At 47.9% G+C, this 23,110-nt stretch overlaps 1 protein-coding gene across 1 annotated transcript in view; it reads left to right on the top strand.

The window, feature by feature from the left end:
• Positions 1–23,110, top strand: part of tnfsf10 (TNF superfamily member 10) — a 34,950-nt gene that overhangs the window by 1,040 nt on the left and 10,800 nt on the right. Inside the window, exons 2-3 of the mRNA XM_052018797.1 lie at positions 21,140–21,316; positions 22,441–22,486. Coding sequence (XP_051874757.1) covers positions 21,140–21,316; positions 22,441–22,486 — 223 coding nt within the window. The remainder of the gene's footprint in view (positions 1–21,139; positions 21,317–22,440; positions 22,487–23,110) is intronic.

Below are 23,110 nucleotides of genomic sequence, written 5' to 3' on the forward strand. Positions count from 1 at the left end.
ACTGTTGTATTTATTATTTGCATGTATACTATTTACTCTGTGAGCTTCACCAGGCAAGAAATTCCATTGCACCTTGCTGGATGTGACCATAATCTAATTAGGACAGTACCACGCAGGAACAGGCCCTTCAGCCCACTATGTCTGTACTGACCATGATGCCAATCCAGACTAATTCAATACATGCAACACACACAGAAAGGGCTGGAGGAATTCAGCAGGTCAGGCAGCATCTGTGGAAGGAAATTAAACAGTCGACATTTGGGGTTGAGACCCTTCATCGGAACTGGAAAGGAAGAGGGCAGAAGCCGCTTCCTTTCAATACGTGTACCGAAGCTGCCTGACCCGCTGAGTTCCGCCAGCAGAGTGTTTGTTGCTCCAGATACCAGCGTCTGCAGTCTCTGGTGTCTCCAAGAAATGACCTTTCATTTCCAGCAGTGTCCACACTCTGTAAACAAATAAAAGAAGTTCCTTTTCATACCCAGGGTAGAAATGCTATAAAGGGGAGCTCTTTGCAGTAGCAGCACAGTACATTGTGAACATCGTAAACACAGTCCAACACGTCACGGAAACCAGCCTCCCCTCCTTGGACTCTGTCTTTACCTCTCGCTGCCTTGGTGAAGCAGCCAGCATAATCAAAGAGCCCACCCACCTGGGACATTCTCTCTCCTCTTCCATCAGGTAGAAGGTACAGGAGCCTGAGGGCATGGACCACCAGGCTTAAGGACAGCTTCTATCCCACTGTGATAAGACTATTGAATGGTTCCCTTATACAATGAGATGGACTCTGACCTCACGATCTACCTTGTCGTGACCTTGCACCTTATTGTCTACCTGCACTGCACTTTTTCTGTAGCTGTGACATTTTACTCTGTACCGTTATTGCTTTTACCTGTACTACCTCAATGCACTCTGTACTAACTCAATGTAACTGCACTGTGTAATGAATTGATCTGTACAATCAGTATGCAAGACAAGTTTTTCACTGTACCTCGGTACAAGTGACAATAATAAACCAAAACCAATACATGACAAACATAAGTTAACATAAACTTAAATTAACTCCTTTGAAACCAGTATCGTGTTGCAGTGATGCAGCAGTTAGAGCTGATGCCTCACAGCTCCAGAGACCTGGGTTCAATCCTGACCTTGTGTGCTGTCTGTGTGGTGTTTGCACAATTTATCTGTGATGGGATAGGTTCCTCCGGTTTCCTCCCACATCCCAAAGACAAGGGAGAATGGTTGGTAGGTTACAAAAGTAGAAAATGCAGGAGTAGTGAGAAACTCAGCAGGCCAGACTGTGGAAAAGAAACAGTCAACGTTTCAGGTCTGTGACCCCTCACCAGCTTAGATTGTCAGATGGAGACACCAGAGACTGCGGATGCTGGAATCTGGAGCAACACACAATCTGCTGGAGGAACTCAGCGGGTCGAGCAGCATCTGTGGGGGGGATTGTCGATGTTTTGGGCACTGATGCGGGGTTTTGACCCGAAACGTTGGCAATTCCTTTTCCCCGACAGAAGGGAGAGGTTTGGTGAAGGGGCTCTGGAGCAGAGACACAACAGAGCTAAAGGCTTGGCCGCTAATGGTGGAGCAATTTTTATCGATGCATTATAGAAAGCATCCTATCCGGATGTATCTCGGCTTGATACGGCAACTGCTCTGCCCAGGACCGCAAGAAACTGCAGAGAGTTGTGGACACAGCTCAGCACATCACAGAAACCAGCCTCCCCTCCATGGGAAGGCAGCCACCATAGTCAAAGACCCCACCGACCCCAGACATTCTCTCTTTTCCCCCCTCCCATCAGGCAGAAGATACAAAAGCCTGAAAGCACGTACCACCAGACTCAAGGACAGCTTCTATCCTGCTGTTATAAGACAATTGAAGAATAAGATGGATACTTGGCCTCACAATCTACCTTGCTATGACCTTGTGCCGTATTGTCTGCCATCACTGTACTTTCTCTGTAACAGTAACACTGCATTCTGCATTCTGTGATTGTTTTCCCTTGTACTATCTCAATGTACTGATGTGATGAAATGATCTGTATGGATGGCATGCAAAACAAAGTTTTTCACTGTACCTCAGTTCATGTGACTATAATAAACCAATTTACTAATTAAATTACCAACTAAATGTGGAGATGATCAAGAGGCTGGACTTGGAGGCGGGCAGTGATCTCAGAGAGCTGTGGCAGGTGACTGGCAGGCAGAAACAAGTGTACGAAGGGCTTGACAACTCTGGTGAGAATTTGAGAAAAGAGATATTGAATAATCAGGAGCTAATGTAGGTCAATGTGTTCAGAGGTTATGGGTGGTAGAATGTTGGATGACAAGCTATTGGAGAGGGGAATGAAGGAGAGAACACGGGAGCCCATTGGACTACTCAGGAGATGTTAGCAAGTGGTTGAGGTCTTCAGGAGCAGTTGAGTTGAAGTGGGATTGATCTTCTCCACAGGGACAAAAGCTGGCTGCCCTATCTTCAAATAGTTCTGTCTAATATCTCACCTGAGAGACACCCTTGGTACCACACTGGGTGCAACTGACTCAGGGTGGGATTTGAACCTTGTGCCTCCAATGCCCAGGCTGATGCTCTGCTACTGAGTGTCTCACTCAAAGAGGCAGGTGTAAGAGGCATCTTAAAAAAGCGATGCAGGGAGATTAGGTGGTACAGGTGGTGGAGCCACTGCCTCACAGCTCCAGTGGCCCAGGTTCAATCCTGACCTTGGATGCTGTGGAGTTTGCACGTTTTCCCCTGTGACCTTAAGAGGTTTCCTCCAGGTGCTCTGGTTTCTTCCCACATCCCAAGGACCGGTTGGTGGGTTAATTGGTCACTGTAAACTGCTTCCAGCGTGTAGGTGAGGGGTAGAATCTGGGGAGAGTTGATGGGAATGTGGGGAGAATGAAATAAGATTAATGTGGGATTGGTGTGAATGGGTGGTTAATGGTTAGTACAGACTTGGTGGGCTGAAGGACCTGCCTCAGTGCTGGGTGAGTGCCTCTTTGACCGGCTTATTTGCCACCTGTTCTAATACCTCCTTAACTGGATGGGTGTCTAGTTTGGAGACCACAAGATTCTGCAGATGCTGGAATCTGGAACTGTACCCAAAAAGCTGGAGGAATTCAGCAGGTCAGGCAGCATCTGTGGTGGGGAAAATGGAGAATCCAGATGAAGGGTCACAGTCCGAAACGTTGACTGTCCATTTTCCTTCCATAGATGCTGCCTGACCTGCTGAGTTCCTCTAGTCTCTGTCTAGTTTAGACAATAGCATTCGTAAGAGTGTTTAGGGAGATTTTACCACATTGAAGATAGACCATAAGACAAAGGAGCAGAAGTCAGCCATTCGGCCCATCGAGTCTGCTCTGCCATTCTATCATGAGCTGATTCATTCTCCCATTTGGCCCCACTCCCCCGCCTTCTCACCATAACCTTTGATGCCCTGGCTGCTCAGATACCTATCAATCTCTGCCTTAAATACACCCAATGACTTTGCCTCCACAACCGCCCGTGGCAAGAAATTCCACAGTTGCTATGAAATAGTTGCTATGGAAGAGCCTGTCTCCACGCTGAATCCCACTATGACTATACCGAGGGAGGGAATTTTGGAGCTTGGGGAACTGGTACATAGAACAATACAGTGGTGGGAACTGGGGCTTCAGTAAGTTCTTTTCGAGCGCTCTCGGTGAGGGCTGTTTCTCGGTAGGCTGGAGATCCTCTGTGGGTGGAGTGGTGGTGGGAGGGAGAGTCGGGAAGTGTGGTCATTTGTTGTACACTTTACTGATTGTCTTGTATACAGCTTTGAGGGAGGAAGAAGTGAAACTTGAATCCTGTCCAATTGAGGACGGGAAAATGAGGAAAAGGCTGAGAACTCTCTGGTTTGACAGCCTTTTAAGGAAATGTTCAAGCAGGAAATACCAGAGACCCCTCTGATAGGATTTATTCAACTTACTCAAAGCAATTAGCTGCTAACAAAGTTGTGCATTGTGTAAACACAGTGAGCTGCTATCCCCAGCATTGAGAGAATGACCCCTTCCCATGTGCATGTAAAGGGTATGGTGAACATCGAACATAGAACAGTACAGCACAATACAGGCCCTTCAGCCCACAATGCTGTGCCGACCTTTAAACCTTGCCTAAGACTATCTAACCCCTTCCTCCCACATATCCCTCTATTTTAATTTCCTCCACATGCCTATCTAGTAATCTCTTGAATTTGACCGATGTACCTGCCTCCACCACCACCCCAGGCAGCGCATTCCATGCCCCAACCACTCTCTAGGTAAAAAAACTCCCTCTGATATCTCCCTTGAACTGCCCACCCATTACTTTAAAGCCATGCCCTCTTGTATTGAGGATTGGTGCCCTGGGACAGAGGCGCTGGCTGTCCACTCTCTCTATTCCTCTTAATATTTTGTACACCTCTATCATGTCTCCTCTCATCCTCCTCAATTTACATCCTCAATGTAACAGGGCATCATTTCAGGCTGGGTTCCTGTCCCTCCCCAGTTCCACACTGCACTGGAAACCTGTAGTCAGCTGTGGTGAGGGTACAGGAGGGGGTCAGGGTGGATGGAGGGGTGAGGGGATTGGGAAACAGGTGGCTCTCTCAGTTGGGGGGAGGGGGGAGTCCTTGTCCTGGGATTGTCCAACAAATGCGACCCCCAGGACATAACGTTACCCAAATCAGGAACAGGAGTAGGCCACTCGTCCCATCAAGTCTGCACTGCCATCAGTAAGATCTTGGCTGCTCCAATTATACACACTCCCACCTGCTCCTGGTAACACTTTATCAGGAATATATCTCTCTCGGCCTTTAAAGTGGTCAAAGATTCCCGCTGCCCTTTGAGAAGCAGAGTTCTAAAGAGTCACAGCCCTCTGAGGGAAAACATTCACCTCGTCGCTGTCTTAATTGGGCGACCCTTTAGTTTTAGGCAGTCACCTTTGTGGTAGATTCTCCCATAGGAGAAAACATCATCTCCACATCCATCCTGTCGAGACCCCTTCGGACCTTATATGTTTCAGTCAAGCACCTCTCACTCTTCCAAAAACCCAGTGAATAGTTCCCCATGGTACATCAAACAGTACAGCACAGGAACAGGCCCTTCGGCCCACCATGTCTGTGCCGAACATGACTCCAAATTAAACTAAATCTCTTCTGCCTGCACATGATCCATACCCCTCCATATTTCATGTGTCTAACAGCCTCTTAAAAGCCATTATCACATCTGCTTCCATCACCACCCGGCAGTGCCGTCAGGACATGCTGTGACAGTCTGTTTTGCCATGAGGGAGGTTGTTGGTGGAGGTTTGTTTATGAGGGTGTCCTCCCCCTTTACACTGGGGACCTAGGGTGGAGAGTGTTACACAGAGCTGTACCGCGTGATAGATTCTTCAGTTGGTGTATGGACTCCCCGGCCACCTGCCATTTCCGGGGCCGGGAGGAGGCGGTGTATCGTGTACACACAGAGTGTGAGAGGTTGCAGCCTCTATCTTGAGTATCTGAAGGGGCTGCTCCTCAGGTCCTGATCTTCGGTCACCTGGTGCAGAGGGGGGGTGTGTGTGGGTCAGTTGGGGGATCTCCTGGTCGGTCTGTTCCTGGGCTTGGCCAAGGAGCCCATTCACGGTCCAGGCGGTGGGAATTCGAGGGTTCAGTCCAAGCCGATTGCCGGCCACTCTTCCGGGTTTATGTCCGTGCCCGTGTGTCCCTGGAGAAGGAGCACATGGTATCCACGGATGCAGTGGGAACAGGCCCTTTGTCCCACCATGTCTGTGCCAAACACGATGCCAAATTAAACTAAATCTCTTCTGCCTGCACATGGTAAATGGTGTGTAATTGGTGCACATTAAATAGTGCACGTGGTAACAGCACAACTGCAAATAGTGTGAATCATGGAGCATTGTCATACTGTAATGCTGTAATCACTGAATCAGCCTCCTTTGGAAAAGGAATAAAAAAACCACCCCTGGCAGCCTGTTCCAGGCGCCCACCACTCTCTGTGTACAAAGACTTTCCCGTACATCTCCTTTAACTTTCCCCCCTCACCTTAAAGATCTCTTTATTAGCCACGTACATCGAAACACACAGTGAAATGCATCTTTTGCGTAGAGTTTTCTGCGGGCAGCCCACAAGTGTCGCCACGCTTCCGGTGCCAACATAGCATGCCCACAACTTCCTAACCCGTACGTCTTTGGAACGTGGGAGGAAACTGGGGCACCCGGAGGAAACCCACGCAGACACGGGGAGAATGTACAAGCTCCTTACAGACAACAGCCAGAATTGAACCCGGGTCGCAGGTGCTGTAATAGCGTTACGCTAACCACTACACTACTGTACCTGCCCCAATGGGCACTGTACTGCCCCACCAATGAATGTCCTCTGGTACCTGAAGGTGCTCTGGAAGGAATGTTGCACAGGGAATGGTGTCAGCCTGTGCACCATGATGTGGGACTCACGTCGAGCTGTGAGGTAGCCCCACCCCTTCCTTCCACCTCTTTACACCGGCGATCTCCCCTCTACCCTTCCAGTCCTGATGAAGGGTCTTGACCCGAAGCGTCGACTGTCCACCTCCCTCCATAGATGCTGCCCGACCTGCTGAATTCCTCCAGCTTTTTGTGTGTTACCCCACCTGGAAATGCCCAGTTGAATTTTCAGAGGGTTGTGATCTGATCTAGTATGAATGTTACTGTGCTACATTCCAGAACAGAATTGATTTTTCAGTTGAAATAAATTGTGGCATGTAGTTGAAGTTCTAGACAAATTAGTTCTCAGTAATGTTGATCGGGAGATAAATCCTTGTCCCAGGACGCTGGGCAGAACGGCTCAGATCTTATTCAAAATTGCGCCTTGGGATCTTTTTGAGTCCATCTCGGCTTAACACCAGAGAGTCATTCTGCCCAGACGCAGGTCCTTTGGCCCATTGAGTCCACATGGACCATCAACCACCCACTTACCCTCGATCTACACTAATCCCATTTTGTTTTCCCCACGTTCCCATCGACTTCCCCTGGATTCCACCCCTCACCCACACACTGGGGGCAATTTACAGCGGCAGGTTAACACACCAACCTGCACGTTGTTGGGATGTGGGAAGAGACCAGAGCACCCAGGGGAAACCCACGCGGTCACAGGGAGAACTTGCAAGCTCCACACACACAGCGCGCTGGAGGTCAGGATTGAACCCAGTTCACTGGGGCTGTGAGGCAGTAGCTCTACCTGCTGCATTGTTGTGGCACCTCCTGTCAGTGTCAGCTTTTTGTACTCAAGTCCCAGGACTGGTTTGGATCTATAGCCTGCTACCTCAGCAGAGAGGATCTTAACTGCTGACCCAACGTTTCAGCTCATCCCCTGATCCCCTGATGGCTCCGTGTTTACCCAGCCAATTACTGGACTACTCCCAAGTTTGTAATGTGTCCTTGAATTGGGTTGTTTTGGTCCTGATACTTAAGAACATTGCTGAGTCTCTCACAACTGAAGATTGATTCTCAGACACTTGGCTGGGGGAAATTCCTGGAAGGAAATCAGAAGGAACTGTACTTGGCCCAGGGTCAACTTGGATGTAGTGCAGCAGAATAGCTAGTAGAGCTGCCAGCAGTTTCAGTAACCTGGGTTCAATCCTGACCTCTGGCACTGTCTGTGTGGTGGGGAAGGGTGTGGGGAGTCAGGGGAGTGGCTGTGGACATGCTATGTTGGCACCGGAAGTGTGTCGACATTTGCGGGCTGCCCCCAGAACACTCTACGCAAAAGATGCATTTTACTCTGTGTTTCGATTTACTTGTGACTAATAAAGAGATCTTAATCTAATGGGACAAATGGAATTAGAGTAGATGGGCAAAGAGGTCAGTATGCATGAGATGGACTGAAGGGCCTTTTTCTGTGCTGTACAACTCAGTGACTCTACTTTGCTTATCTCTGTCTGTTTGGGTTGAATGTAGTTCTAAATTCCCTACCGAGTTTGAAGCTTATGAGCTCATGTTGGTGAGAGATTTCCAGGAGAGGTTTGTCTCTGTCCTGAACCTCAGCAAGCAGTCAGCACCTTCAGGACAAGTGGGGAAGGAGGGGACACTGACAAGAGTTCAACCGCTATAGCTCAGTGAACTGAAAAACCAGTCTCTCTGTCCAAAGAACATGGCATGTTCTGGGACGTCTGAGTCTGGGGAATGACTGGATAGGCTGGGGTTGTTTTCCCTTGAGCAGAGGAGGCTGATGGAGGTGTACAGCGTTCTGAGGGATGTTGATAAGGTTGATGGTAAGAAACTCCTCCCTGTGGCAGACACATCTAAGACCAGAGGGCACAGGTTTAAGGTGAGGAGTGAGGAGTGAGGTTTAGGTGGGGCCTGAGGAAGAAGTTTTCAAGGATGGAACATACACTGAGAAGGTGGTGGAGGCCGAGACTGTCACAACATTTGAAGACTATCTGGGCAAATGTTTGAATCACCGAAACAAAGAGTAGGCTATGGACCAAGTACTGGTAAAGCAGATCAGTGTGGAGAGGTACTTGATAGTTAGCATGGATGTGGTGGGCCAAAGGGCCTATTTCTGTGTATGGCTCATTCATTCTTCATTTCCAGGGTGCGATTGTTGCTGGCAAGACTTGGATTTATGCCTTGCCCATTCCAGTTGTCCTCTGAGAAAGTGATGTTGGGTCTTCCCTGGAAGATACAGGAGCAGAATCATGCCATTCGGCCCATCGAGTCTGCTGGGCCATTCAATCAAGGCTGATTTTTTTTTCCCCAATCCCTTTCTCCCCGTTATCCTTAACCCCTTCACCAATCAAAAGCCTATCAATCTCTGCCTTAAATACACCCATTGGTGGCCTCCACAGCCGTCTGTGGCAACGAATTCCACAGATTCACCACTCTCTGGTTGAAGAAATTCCTCCTCATCTCAGTTGTGAAGGGGCATCCCTTTACTCTGAGGCTGTGCCCCTCGAATCCTGGACTCTCCCACTTATGGAAACATGCTCCCCACGTCCGCTCTATCCAGGCCTTTCAGTATCCGGTAGGTGGATGGTTGGGACATGGGATTGGGAGTTGCAGGCTTAGATCTAATCTAAAGGTATACAAAATGTTGGGAGGTGCAGATAGAGTAGATAGTAGGAAACGTTTCCCCATACAAGTATCTAAAACAGAAGGCACAGGTTGAAGGTATGGATGAGCAAGGATCTGAAGAAGATGTTCTTCGCCCACTAGTCACCCCGACATCTCCCACAACAATGTCCGGGGCTCTCACACCCAACGTTCCTCCTTCAGTGACACAAACGCTCTGGGCTCATGTCTCCCAAGACAGCAAAGAACAGATTGCTGGAAGAACTCAGGAACTCTGCTTTGCAGCCCTTGTACACTTCCTCACACCTACCCCTTGACCATGACCATGACCCCACCAACGATTGTCAGGCCACTGTCTCCCACACCATCAAAACTCCTGCTCTTCACTCCCTAGGGAGTTGGGAAGTGTAGAGTAAAGTAGTAAAGGGATCTGAGAGGTCAGATGGAGAGAATCTGTCCCTGTTGGTTGGGGAGACTGGGATGAGGGGCAGGGAGGGAGGGATTAGATCCAGGTTTGAAGTTTCGAAACACTTCGACAAAGCAGAGTTGAATAGAACTCTGCTCTGCAAACAAAGTCAAAATCAGAGTTTATTGTCATGTTCATGTGTGCACAGGTGCAATGAAAAACTTACTTGCAGCAGCAGCATCATGTAAGCAGCATTCACAACATAAATTAAACAAAATATACAAAATTTTTATAAGAAAGAACACAACTAGAACAAAAAAGACAAAGTTCATTGAAGTACAAAGTGGTCATAGTACTTTATACAACATAGTACTTAATACAGAAACAGCAATCAATGCTGGGTGTATTGTTAATTAAAAATCTGCATTGAATCTTCTGGTATAGACCCAGTAGGCAGACTGGCTTCTTTCTGTGTAGCTATGGCTCCAGGTTAATTTTTCTGTGAACAAAAGATATTAGAAGTTGGGGAAATGGTGGGGGTTGTAGATCCCAGATTGGGTGTGAGCTCGTTCAATGGTGGAACAGGTTGGAGGGCTGTGTGCCCGTCCCTGTGTTCCTCCACAGCAGGACCTCCTCCCCACTGGCAGTTTGTCAGCCCCCTCTGGCTTGAGTGAGGGGGTCTCCAGAGCTGTGGTCACAGCCCACTCCATTTGCCTCGCTGAGTCAGTTCATGCTGTTGTAGCATGAAACTTGAGATAGTTTCCTTGGAGAGGTGAAGATTCTGGGCATTGAATTAAAGAAGTGGGTTATTGTTTGTGTTTTTTGGCTAACATAAAGCTGGAAATTCCATCCTCCCAGATCACTTACTGCCAGTCACAGTCCATTCTGTTGTTTACAACCTTGAAATTACAAACAGAGAGAGAAAGAGTGCTGCTGCCTCACAGCTCCAGAGACCCAGGTTCAACCCTGACCCCTGGGTCTGCCCGTGTGAAGTTTGCACATGCTCCCTATGACTGTGTGGAGTTCCCCCGGGTGCTCCGGTCTCCTCCCACATCCCAAAGGCGTGCGGGTCGGTGGGTTAATAGGCTGCTAGTAGGTGGGTCATGGGAAAATTAGGTCGGGAGTGTTAATGGTCATATAATCTGCATTCTGTTACTGTTTTTTCTTCTTACTACCTCGATGTACTTCTGTATGGAATGATCTGTATGCATGGCATGCAAAGCACAGTTTTTCACTATGCCTCAGTAATAACCCAATTACCGATTGCAGTGTGAGAGAGAAAATGTTGCAGAAAAATGTGTAGAATGTGGAATTGATGAAATTGCTCTGTGTGCCAGCCAAATGGTCTAATTCTGTTCCTATATCTTATGGTATTATGGTCTAATAGCATGTAAATTTAGTTTACTAATTAAATAAATCTTGATCAACAAGCTAACATCTGTCACTGTGATCATGAAACCAGCAGATTATTGTACAAACCCATCTGGTTCAAGTGCGTCATTTAGGAAGAAATTCCGATGTCTATATCCGCTCATCAGGAACAGGTTTATTATCACAGACTTTTATTGCACTGAAATTTGTCGTATGTGACTCTAAACCCACTTAAAGTGGTTGATTCTTCACTGCCCTCTGAACTGACCCAGTAAGCCACTCAGTTTTGAATTAACTAGGGAATTGGTAAATTGGTTTATTACTGTCACATGTACCGAGGTACAGTGGAAAAACTTTGTTTTGCATGCCATCCATACAGATCATTTCATTACATCAGTACATAGAGGTCGTACAAGGGAAAACAATAACAGAATACAGAAACAAGTTTAACAGCAACAGAGAAAATGCAGTGCAGGCAGACAATAAGGTGCAAGGTCATAATGAGGTAGATTTTCAGATCAGAGTCCATCTTATCGTATTAGGGAACTATTCAAAGTCTTATAACAGCGGGTAGAAGCTGTCCCTGAGCCTGGTGGTACGTGCTTTCAGGCTTTTGTATCTTCTGCCCAACGGGAGGGGGGAGAAGAGAGAATGTCTGGAGTGGGTGGGGTCTTTGATTATGTTGGCTTATTGGCAATAAACTCTGTCCTAGTGAGTGATAACCGCAACACTTGAATATGTGCACTAGCCAGGATGTTTTAACACTTTGTGTAGTTGACCTGGTTTCGTCTTGGAGCCTGTGAGGCAAAACACTGACATTGCCAGACCCATCTCACGCCTGCCCTCCACATCCTCAGTCTCCAGTGGTGTGTAACACCTACAAGCTGCTCAGCATTTACTCACCAGGCTACTCCAACGGCATCTCCCAAGCCCATGCCTCCACTGAGTTAGTGGGTATATGGGGGCACCACCACCTGAATGTTCTCCTCCAAGTCACACCCCATCCTGGTTTGGAAATAGATCATCGGTCCTTCATCACTGCTGGGTCTGACGCTGGGATCGCCCTCCCCTACAACACCATGGGAACATTTCCCCAGATGGACTTCAGCGGCTTCACGAAGGCAGGATGGTTTGCGACGGGCACATCCCTCCCCACCATCGGGAGTATCTACAGGAGGCGCTGCCTCAAGAAGGCAACATCCATCATCAAAGATCCCCACCATCCGGGCCGTGCCATCTTCTCGCAGCTACCATCGGGCAGGAGGTACAGAAGCCTGAAGTCCCACACCACCAGGTTCAGGGACAGCTACTTCCCTTCAACCAGTCGGTTCTTGAACCAACCTGCACAACCCTAATCACTGGAGCTTAGCACTTTCATCACTTTGCACTAAAGCAGACTATTTTTTGTTCTAATTGTATTCTTTCTTATAAAAATTGTGTATAATTTGTTTTTCTTGTGACTGCTGTGTGTATGGTGCTATGTGCCTGTGATGCTGCTGCAGGTTTTTCACTGTACCTGTGCACACATGGACTTGTGCAGATGACAATAAACCTGACTTTCACCTGAAGTACATGATTTGATTAAATGACAGGATAGGCTCGATGGGCTGAATGGCCTTTCCTGCCCCAGTGCTGCTTTGTGAGATCCCTTGAGACGGTTTTGGAGAAGGATATCCAGATTTGGACAACGTTTTGTTTTCCATTGAACACTCAGCATAAAGCTCTGCCCTGTTGGACTCAAACCCAGCGCTCTTGGTCTGAGGTTCTTCTCACCGTGGCTCACACTTCCAAATGTTTTACACTGTTTACAAAAAACTTTTGGGTGTCTGGGAATGCTGTAAAGTACTAATTTAATCTGACTTCACTTCCCAATGCAGTCACTTGCAATGCTATAATTAGGAGGTGCTGTTTTTAGCCGGTGAGCAACCAAAGGGAAATTCCTATTTTCTGTTTGTACATCAATAAGGATGCTCCGGTGAACAGGAGATTAGTGGCTGGATGATCTCACCTTTGCAAGCTTTCTCGTTGGAAATACATTAGTACTGGGTGTCATAAGGGGAAATGTGTCTGTCTAACACCACCCGTTAAAGGTCAGAAACTGGGTACTGAGCCTGTCTTTGTTTAAACAGCATGCAGTAGCCCAGACACCGCACAGGGAAGGTAACTTCGTTAGTCATCATCACCAGAGCAAGGTGTGAGTCACGATTCTAATCAAAACAGCAGCCTCAGTGTGGGACAAGTGATTGTTTTCATTTTGCCACAGGGAGCGAGGGTGTGGGGAGTAGAACGGGGAGTGAGGGGTGGGGAATGGGTGTGAGGGTGTGGGGAGCGAGGGTGTGGGGAGCGAGGGTGTGGGGAGTAGAACGGGGAGCGAGGGTGTGGGGAGCGGGGAGTGAGGGGTAGGGAACGGGGTGAGGGTGTGGGGAGTAGAGCGGGGGGTGAGGGTTTGAGAAGCGGGGTGTGGGGAGTGGGTAGGGAGGGTGTGGGGAACGGGGTGAGGGTGTGGGGAGTAGAGCGGGGGGGGGTGAGGGTTTGAGGAGCAGGGTGTGTGGGGAGTGGGTAGGGAGGGTGTGGGGAGCGGGGAATGAGGTGGTGGGGGGTGTGGAGAGCAGGGACGGAGGTCTGCTGCCTAACTCCAGCCTGACGGGACCTGAGTATGTGTGTCAGGTCAGTGTCAGCTCACTTGCCCTCAACAATCATTGGAGTTTCATCCCAAACACAAAGTTTGAGATGGCCACACTTAACGGCATTAGATGCGGGGTAAAGAATAACAGCCTGTGTCCTTGGATTGGACCAAGACTGGAGTCAGCTTGAGTTATAATTGTGTAGCCCAGGCGACCTCTGCCCTGGGCAAGTTGGACGCTGAGATTTTAAAGGATGAGGCTCAGATAAAATGGAACATTGCTGCTTCTGGCTTGTCGGCTGTTTCCTGTGTGTGTTTAGTTTCTGTAAGGCTTGGGAACAAAGTAAAGGGTTTATTTGTGGCATTCAGGCTACAACAAAGGAATTTGCTGCACCCTCCCCTCCCCTCATCTGGCAGTGGGAAGTGTAGAGTTTCACTTCTACTCTTGGTTGGAGGGGGTAATGCTTGACAGTAAAAGCCCCCCAGGACTGTACTGGAACCCACAGGAGTTCAGTCTTCTCCTGAGGGTGAGAGATAGCACTGGGGTATTAAATCAACAGACACAGGAGATGGGAACATGAGCTGATTGGTGTCAGGAATCACAGACTTTTACACTGCAGAGAGAAGCCCTCCAGCCAATTAGGTCCACACTGGAAATAATTTTATCTCAAGTGCAGCAATGCTAAGTTTATGTTAATACATCTGTATGTCTGTAACGTACTGTGCTGCTGCTGCAAAAAGCTAATTTTCATGGTAGTTATATCATGGGTATGTATGCCCATGACAATAAACTTAAACTTGGAACTTGGATCCTTGCAGGCAGAGTTCCAAACCATCACTTTTTGCAGTGTAATTTCTCTCGCTCCTCCCATGCATTATTTACCCTTCACTTCAGAATCAGAATTATTATCACTGACTTAGATGATGTGAAGTCTGTGCCCCTGGCTCTAGAAACATCATAAATGGCACAGCTTCACTCTGGGTCTAAACCTGTCATCAGGTCCATTGGTAGAGTAGAACATAGAACAGTACAGCACAGTACAGGCCCTTTGGCCCACGATGTTGTGCCGAATCTTTTGAATGCCTCCTCCATGATCAATCTAGCCCTTCCCTCCTACACAGCCCATAACCCTCCATTTTTCTTCCATCCATGTGCCTATCTAAGAGCCTTTTAAATGTCCATATTGTATTAGCCTCTACCACCACCCCTGGCAGTGCGTTCCAGGCACCCACCACTCTCTGTGTAAAGAAACTACCTCTGACATCTCCCCTAAACATTCCTCCTCTGACCTTAAACAGATGTCCTCTGGTATTGGCCACTGCCATCCTGGGGAAAAGGTGCTGGCTGTCCACTCTATCTATGCCCCTCATAATCTCATACACCTCCATCAAGTCATACAGAACCTGTCTTCTTCAACAGAATCTCCTGTAAACCTCCAAAGAAAACCGCCCCAGCTTCTCTAGTCTAGCTCTGCAGCCTAGAACTGCACATTGATGCAATCACAAAGAAGGCACACCAGTGGATCTACTTCATCAAGAGTTTGAGGAGATTTGGGATGTCACCAAAGACTTTTGCAAATTTCTAAAGATGTACGGTGGAGAGCATTCTGACTGGTTGCATCACCTCTTGGTATGGAGGCTCCAATGCACAGGATCACAAGAGGCTGCAGAGGGTTGTAGACTCAGCCAGCTCCATCACGGGCACAACCCTCCCCACCATCGAGGACATCTTCAAGAGGAGGTGCCTCAAGAAGGCGGCATCCGTCACTGAGGACCCTCACCATCTGGGACATGCCCTCTTCTCGTTACTATCATCAGGGAGGAGGTACAGGAGCCTGAAGGCCCACACTCAACGATTCAGGAACAACTTCTTCCCCTCCGCCATCAGATATCCGAACGGTCCATGAACACCACCTTGTTATTCTTCTTTTGCACTATTTATTTATTTTTGTGACATAGTAACTTTATGTCTTGCATTGTACTGCTGCCGCAAAACAACAAATTTCATGACGTATGTCAATGATAATAAACCGGATTCTGATTCTTAATCGTTTGAGTACATCTGCAGGACTGTCACAGCCTTCCTGGTGTGTGGTGACGGGATTTGAAGGTGGTGTTCCAGTTGTACTTCAGTATAACACATGCAGGGCAGAAAGTCCAGGCTCTATCTAATAGGACCTGCCAGGAGCCGGAGCAAAAGTATGGAGGGAGACTGGAGTGATGGCTGTGGTGGGGAGAGATGTTGGAGGCAAACAGTCCTGAACTACATCCAGAATGGACAATGCTCTTGATAGCGTAACGCTATTCCAGCGCCAGCGACCTGGGTTCAATTCCAGCCACTGTCTGTAAGGAGTTTGTACGTCCTCCCCGTGTCTGCGTGGGTTTCCTCCGGGTGCTCCGGTTTCCTCCCACATTCCAAAGATGTAGGGGTTAGGAAGTTGTGGGCGTGCTATGTTGGTGCCGGAAGCGTGGCGACACTTGCGGGCTGCCCCCAGAACACTCTATGCAAAAGATGCATTTCACTGTGTGTTTTGATGTACATGTGACTAATAAAGAAGTCTTACCTCATTATGACCTTGCACCTTATTGTCTGCCTGCACTGCACTTTCTCTGTAACTGTAACACTATATTCTGCATTCTGTTATTGTTTTCCCTTGTACTACCTCAATGCACTGATGTGATGAAATGATCTGTATGGATAACATGTAAAACAAAGTTTTTCACTGTACCTCTGTTCATGTGACAATAATAAACCAATTTACCACTCAGGGTGTCCATGGTGATAATTTATGATTTGTCTTATACATGCCGACCTGTTCATGCCTCAGGACATCTCCAGGTGGAGTTTTAACTCTATAGCCCTTCCCCAGTGTGACACAGATAATTCCCTCTCCAACGTAAGTGGTACCCTGCCTAATGGCCCTTTCTTCGAATGAGAGGTTATCAGCTAGTGCCAGCAGGGGACAGAATGTGGCAGCTGGCTCTGGTCCAATGTGCTGAAGTTTCTCAGGCAACCAAGTCGAAACCTCAGTTGCATCTAAGCATTCATCTGTCATCTCGAGGGTTAGCCTGGTTTCATTTGGCATTTTGGAGATATATATAGCATTGCAAATAGGCAGGGAAATTCCTGGACATACAACCTTTGGGGTAAATGATGCGATTGATCCTTCGGATGACAGTAGTGCAAATTATTATTGTCACGTGTACCGAGGTACAGTGAAAAACTTTGTTTTGCGTGCCATCCATACAGATCATTTCATCACATCAGTGCATTGAGGTAGTACAAGGGAAAACAATAACAGAATGCAGAATAAAGTGTTACAGTTACAGAGAAAGTGCAGTGCAGGCAGACAATAAGGTGCAAGGTCATAACGAGGTAGATTGTGAGGTCAAGAGCCACCTGATCATATTAGGAGACTGTCTTATAACAGTGGGGATAGAAGCTGCCCTTGAGCCTGGTGGTACCTGCTTTTAGACTTTTGTATCTTCTACCTGATGGGAGGGGGGAGAAGAGAGAATGTCCAGGGTGGGTGGGGTCTTTGATTATGTTGGCTGCTTTACTGAGGCAGTGCGAGGTGTAGACAGAGTCCGTGAAGGGGAGGCTGATTTCCTTGATGCGCTGGGCTGTGTCCACAACTCTCTGCAGTTTCTTGCGGTCCTGGGCAGAGCAGTTGCTGTACCAAGCCGTGATACAAAAGGATAAGATGCTTTCTGTGGTGCATCTATAAGAAATGGTGAGGGTCAAAGGGGACGTGCCAAATTTCTTCAGCCTTCTGAGGAAGTAGAGGCACTGGTGAGCTTTCTTAGCCGTGGCGTCTATGTGGTTGGACAAGAACAGGCAATTGGTGATGTTCACTCCGAGGAACTTGAAGCTGTCAACTCTCTTGACCTCGGCGCCGTCGATGTAAACAGAAGCATGTACACCGACCCCCTTCCTGAAGTTGATGACCAGCTCTTTTGTTTGCTGACATTGGGGGAAAGGTTGTTGTCATGACACCATGTCGCTGGTGTCATGGTGTAGTGGTTCGTGTAGCTGCCTCACAGCTCCAGCGACCCAGGTTCGATCCTGGTCCCGGGTGCCGACCACAGGGAGTTTTCGTGTTCTCCCTGCGACCACGTGGGTTTCCTCTGGGAACTCCGGCTTCCTCCCACATCCCAAAGACGTGCGGGCAGGTTACTAGGACACCATGAATTAGCCCTAGTGTGGGAGAGTCAAGGGGCAGTTGATGGGTATGTGAGAAATGGAGGGAAATGGCGTTGAAGGGATAGCTGTGCTGGGAGCTGACATGGATTCAGTGGCTCGATGGCTTCCTTCTGTGTTGTAATGTGGGTGTTTCCCTCAGCGTCACGTACGGGAGGTGGATCAGCAGAGCCTGATGCAGCAAAGGCTTACTCAGGTATGTGCCAGTAAGTCTGGGCAGCTGATGCAGGAAAGTCTCCATCACAGGCAATGTGATGTGTGCCTGAGGACTCACAGCAAGATTCCTGGGAATAAGGAACTGTCCTTGAACTTGTTTACAGCTTCTTCTGGTAGCACCACCATCTTCCATTGGTGTAGTGCCCTGAGTGACACAATGGTACAGCTCCAGTGACCTGGGTTCGATCCCAGCCTCCGGCACCATCTATGTGGAGTTTGCATGCTCTCCCGTTGGTGCACTGGTTTCCTCCCGCTTTCCAAAGACTGTGTGGGCTGGTAGGTTAATTGGCCGCTGTTAATTACCCCTGGTGTGTAGACTTGATGGGAATGTGGAGAGAGTAGGTTACTGGTAAATTAGTTGGGGGGATGGGAATGCTCTGTGAGCCAGCATAGATTCAACAGGCTGAATGGCCTCCTAGTTGTAAGAAAACATGGAAGCAACAACAGATCATCTATGGAGCACTTAATGGAAGCAAGGATTCCCACATTGCTTCTTTGAACAAACTGCTTCACTGAGCCATGTTGGGACAGGTGACCAGACCTCCATCAAAGACGTTGGATTGAAGCACTTTGAAAGGAGAAAGTGATAGAAATTTAGGGAGGGAGTTCCAGGGCTTGAGGCCGAGGCAGCAGAAGGCAAGGACAATTCTGGTGTGATGAAAGGTAATTGGCATTGTGTGAGACAGAGAGACATCTGATAGCGCTTTGCAAACGTTACCAGTAAGATAAGATCTCTTTATTAGTCGCATGTACAGTGAAATGCATCTTTGGCATAGAGTGTTCTGGAGGCAGCCTGCAAGTGTCACCACGCTTCCGGCGCCAACATAGCACGCCCACGACTATCTAACCCGTACATTTTTGGAATGTGGGAGGAAACCGGAACACCCGGAGGAAACCCACGCAGACACAGGGAGAACGTACAAACTCCTTACAGACAGCGGCTGGAACTGATCCCGGGTCGCTGGCGCTGTAATAGCGTTACGCTAACCGCTACACTACTGTGCCTGCCCTGATGCCTGCAGTAGCCCATCTTATTGAACTTATATAGGGAAAAGCTGGAATAATGTGTACAGGTCCGGTCTCCATACCAACTGAAGGATAGAGGGAATGCAATAAAAGATTCACTAGATTGATTCCTGGAGCAGTGCTTGTTGTAAGAGAAGGGGTTAATCAGACTGAATATGGAGTGATCTCATTGAAATGTACCAAATTCTTATGGAGCTGGTGTGGGGATGATGTCTCCCCAGTTTGAGAACACGTACCACCAGGCTCAAGAACGGCTTCTACCCTGCTGTTATCAGACTCTTGTACCGACCTCATATACGGTAAAAATGAACTTTTGGTCCCTCAATCTATCTCGTCATGGCCTTGCACCTTATTTGTCCACCTGCACTGCACAGGGTGGAGCCAGAAAATCAAAGACCCCCACCTACACCGGACATTCTCTCTTCTCCCCCCCCCCCCCAATCGGGCCGAAGATACAAAATCCTGAAAGCACATACCACCAGGCTCAAGGACAGCTTCTGTCCCGCTGTTATAAGACTATTGAACGGTTCCCTAGTACGATAAGATGGACTCTTGATCTCACAATCTACTTTGTTACAACCTTGCACCTTATTGTCTGCCTGCACTGCACTTTCTCTGTAACTGTAACACTTTATTCTGCATTCAGTGATTGTTTTCCCCTGTACTCCCTCAATGCACTGATGTGATGAAATGATCTGTATGGATGGCATGCAAAACAAAAGCTTTTTACTGCACCTCGGTACATGTGACAGTAATAAACCTATTCCAATTCCAATTTCCTGTAACTGTAACACTATATTCTGCATTCTATTATTGCTTTTCCCTTGTACTACCTCGATGAATTTATGGATGAAGTAATCTGTCAGGATAGCACGTAAAACAAAGTTCTTCACTGCATCTTGGTACAAGTGACAATATTAAACCTATTACCAATCAGCACCAGGGGTCGAGACCCTTCATCTGGACCAAAAGGGAGGTAGCCGGTATAAAGAGGTGGCGGGAAGGGGGGGTTGAGGAGCAGGAGAGCAGCAGAGGGGGAGCAGTGAGGGAGGGTCTCACAGAACAGCCGTCGAAAAACGTCTTCAAAGTGGGCATCCCTTGCAGTGGAGCAGCAGAATGGAGACACAGGAGACTGCAGGTGCTGGAATCTGGAGCAGCACATAAAAGACTTCGCTCCACCTCTTCATACTGGTTCTCTCCCCTCTACCTTTCAGTGCAGATGAAGGGTCTTGACCCAAACATTTCCCTCCAGAGACACTGCCTGATCCGCTGAGTTCCTCCAGCATTTTGTGTGCAAAATGCTTGGCCAATTAATCTTTTTCAGTGATGGTTTTTGAAATCTAGATCTTGGTTAGATCACAAGGTGCAGATACTCAGTCCTGGGACTATGGTTGAGGTCCGTGTGTCTCCTGCTCTGGTCTCACACTCTGAGCAGATTTGACTCTCTTTTCTTGGTTAGACCCGGAGTTCCCAACTCTGCTCAGAAATATTCCTGGAAGTTTTGTTGCAGGACATTGAAAACAGAAGCAGGACGAAGCAATTCAGCTCTTGAATCTGCTCCACCATCGCTGCTCGACCGTTGCCTGATCTCTAGAGTCCCTTTCGATCCGGACGTCACATATGCTCCATTCACAGCCTCTAGGGAGAGAGTTCCAAAGATTCATCTCCCTCTGATAGCTGACCTTGGCTCTGAGCAGAAGAATTGCCTGTTGTGTGGTGGCTTGTACACAGTATGATCCCAGGAATGAAGGGCTTAACAATGTTTGATGTCTCTGGGCCTGTAAATGGAGTTCAGAAGGATGAGGGGGGGATCTCATTAAAACCTTCCGGATACTGTAAGGCCTGGATAGAGTGGTCGTGGAGAGGATGTTTCCATCAGTGGGAGAGTCCAGGATCCAAGGGCACAGCCTCAGAATAAAGGGATGTCCCTTTAAAACTGAGATGGGGAGGAATTTCTTCAGCCAGAGGGTGGTGAATCTGTGGAATTCATTGCCACAGAGGGCTGTGGAGACAAGTCATTGGGTGTATTTAAGGCAGAGGTTCTCAATTGATAAGGGGGTTAAGAGTTACAGGGAGAAGATGGGAGAATGGGGTGAAGAAAAAAATCAGCTATTATCGAATGGTGGAGCAGACTTGATGGGCTGAATGGCCTAACTCTGTTCCTATATCTTACATGCAATGAATTCCTCTTTGGCTGTTGTAAATGTTACTGAATTCTGAGCTTCACCTTGTGCCTTCCACCCTCGGTTCCAGATTGAGGAGATATTCTCCAAGAACAACATGCACTGCCTGACGGGGGACATCCTGAATCCTCCCCCTGACTCCATGGAGGATGAGGATCTCGACAGCGGTCAGAGCAGGGAGCAGGCAGAGAGCAGCGAAGAGCTGTGCTGGAGATTCCGAGGGCAGATCCAACAACTGATGCAAGAAGTAAGTGGCCTCTTGTCTGACGCTCTGACAGACTGTGTGTTTCATTGAGAGATCAATATATTAGCCCCATGACACTGATGGTATCTCCTGCCCTCTTCTTCAAAATATAGCCATGGGATCTTGCCTGTCCAGCCAAGAGGGTCAACGGGGCTTTGAATCAAACAGCACAGAAACAGGCCCTACAGCCCACCGTATCCATGCCAACCATCAAGTGCACGCCTGTACTAAAATACAAACAGAAAATGCTGGAAACACTCAGCAGGTCAGGCTGCATCTGTGGGAAGAGAAACAGAGTCACTGTTTCAGGTGGAAGAGACTTCGTCACACGATGAAGTGTCAGAACTGACAAAGTCTCTTCGACCTGAAACGTCGACTCTGTTCCTCTTTCCACAGATGCTGCCTGACTTGCTGAGTGTTTCCAGCATTTTCTGTTTTTGTTTTAGATTTTCTAGCATCTGCAGTTTTTTTTTGGAGCAACAAGCAGTCTGCTGGAGGAACTCAGTGGGTCGAGCAGCATCTGTGGGGGGGAAAGGAATTACGGATGGTTTGGGTCAAGGCCCTGAATCAGGACACATGATTTAGGGTTTTGACCTGAAACGTCGACAATTCCTTTCCTCCCACAGATGCTGCTTGACCCGCTGAGTTCCCCCAGCAGATTGTCTGCAGTTTTTATTTTGGATTTCACATCGACACCAATGCCATTTACCAGCACTTGGTACGTAGCCTTCTCTGCCTTAATTCAAGTACTTGTCAAGATACTTCTTAAATGTTGTAAGAGTTTGTGTTAATGTCTCATCTAAAGAAGGCTCCTCTGACGGTGTAGCGCTTGTCAGTATTACATTGGGGCACAGGGAGCGTCAGTCTTGTTCCAAGATGGACACCTCCACTGTGATGAAAGTGTCGCCTCGTGACCCTCAGGGTGTCACGGGTGGGTAGTGAAGCAAAATTGGACACCAAGCCATGTGTGTCAGGAGGTGTAAGAGCAGGTGACCAAAGGCTTAGTGAAAGAGGTAGGCTTTAAAGTGTGTCTTAAAGGAGAAGAGAGAGGGAGTGAGGTTATGCAGGGGTAAGGGAGGGTGGGAATATGTTTTTAAAGCTTATACTTTTTCAACATCATTTTACAGACTATATCCAAACAGTATGAACAGGACATGTCTCTCATTGTGAAAGGTAAACACATTCTAATTTTTTCTAAGAGCAGTGCTTTTGCTTTCTTTATTGCGTGTGGATTCAGGGATGAGTCAGCCACGGTGTAAAGGATGGAGATACCCTCATTGTCTGCGTAGAGGCAGAGTTCTAGACCCAGTGCTTACACAAACTTCCATCCCGGCTGTTGGTCAGTGGGAGCACTCGTGTCCCTGAATCAGACGGTGTGGGTCCCAGTCCCACTTGTAGACTGATGACTCTTTGCACAGTCTGAGGTCATGCAGTGTGCAAAAGATCCCAAAAAAAGAACAGGGGATTTCTTAACAGTGTCCTGCTCAATATCACTTAACCAACATCACTAAGTTACCTCATTGTTTCATAGAACGTACATAGAACAGTACAGCACAATACAGGCCCTTCAGTCCACAATGTTCTGCTGACCTTTAAACCTCGCCTAAGACTATCTAACCCCTTCCTCCCACATATCCATTTTAAATTCCTCCATATGCCTATTTAGTAATCTCTTGAATTTGACCGATGTACCTGCCTCCACCACCGCCCCAGGCAGCGCACTCCATGCCCAACCACACTCTGGGTAAAAAACCTTCCTCTGACATCTCCCTTGAACTTCCATTACTTTAAAGCCAT

Source organism: Pristis pectinata, chromosome 6 (assembly GCF_009764475.1).
Source record: "Pristis pectinata isolate sPriPec2 chromosome 6, sPriPec2.1.pri, whole genome shotgun sequence".
Lineage (NCBI taxonomy): Eukaryota > Metazoa > Chordata > Chondrichthyes > Rhinopristiformes > Pristidae > Pristis > Pristis pectinata.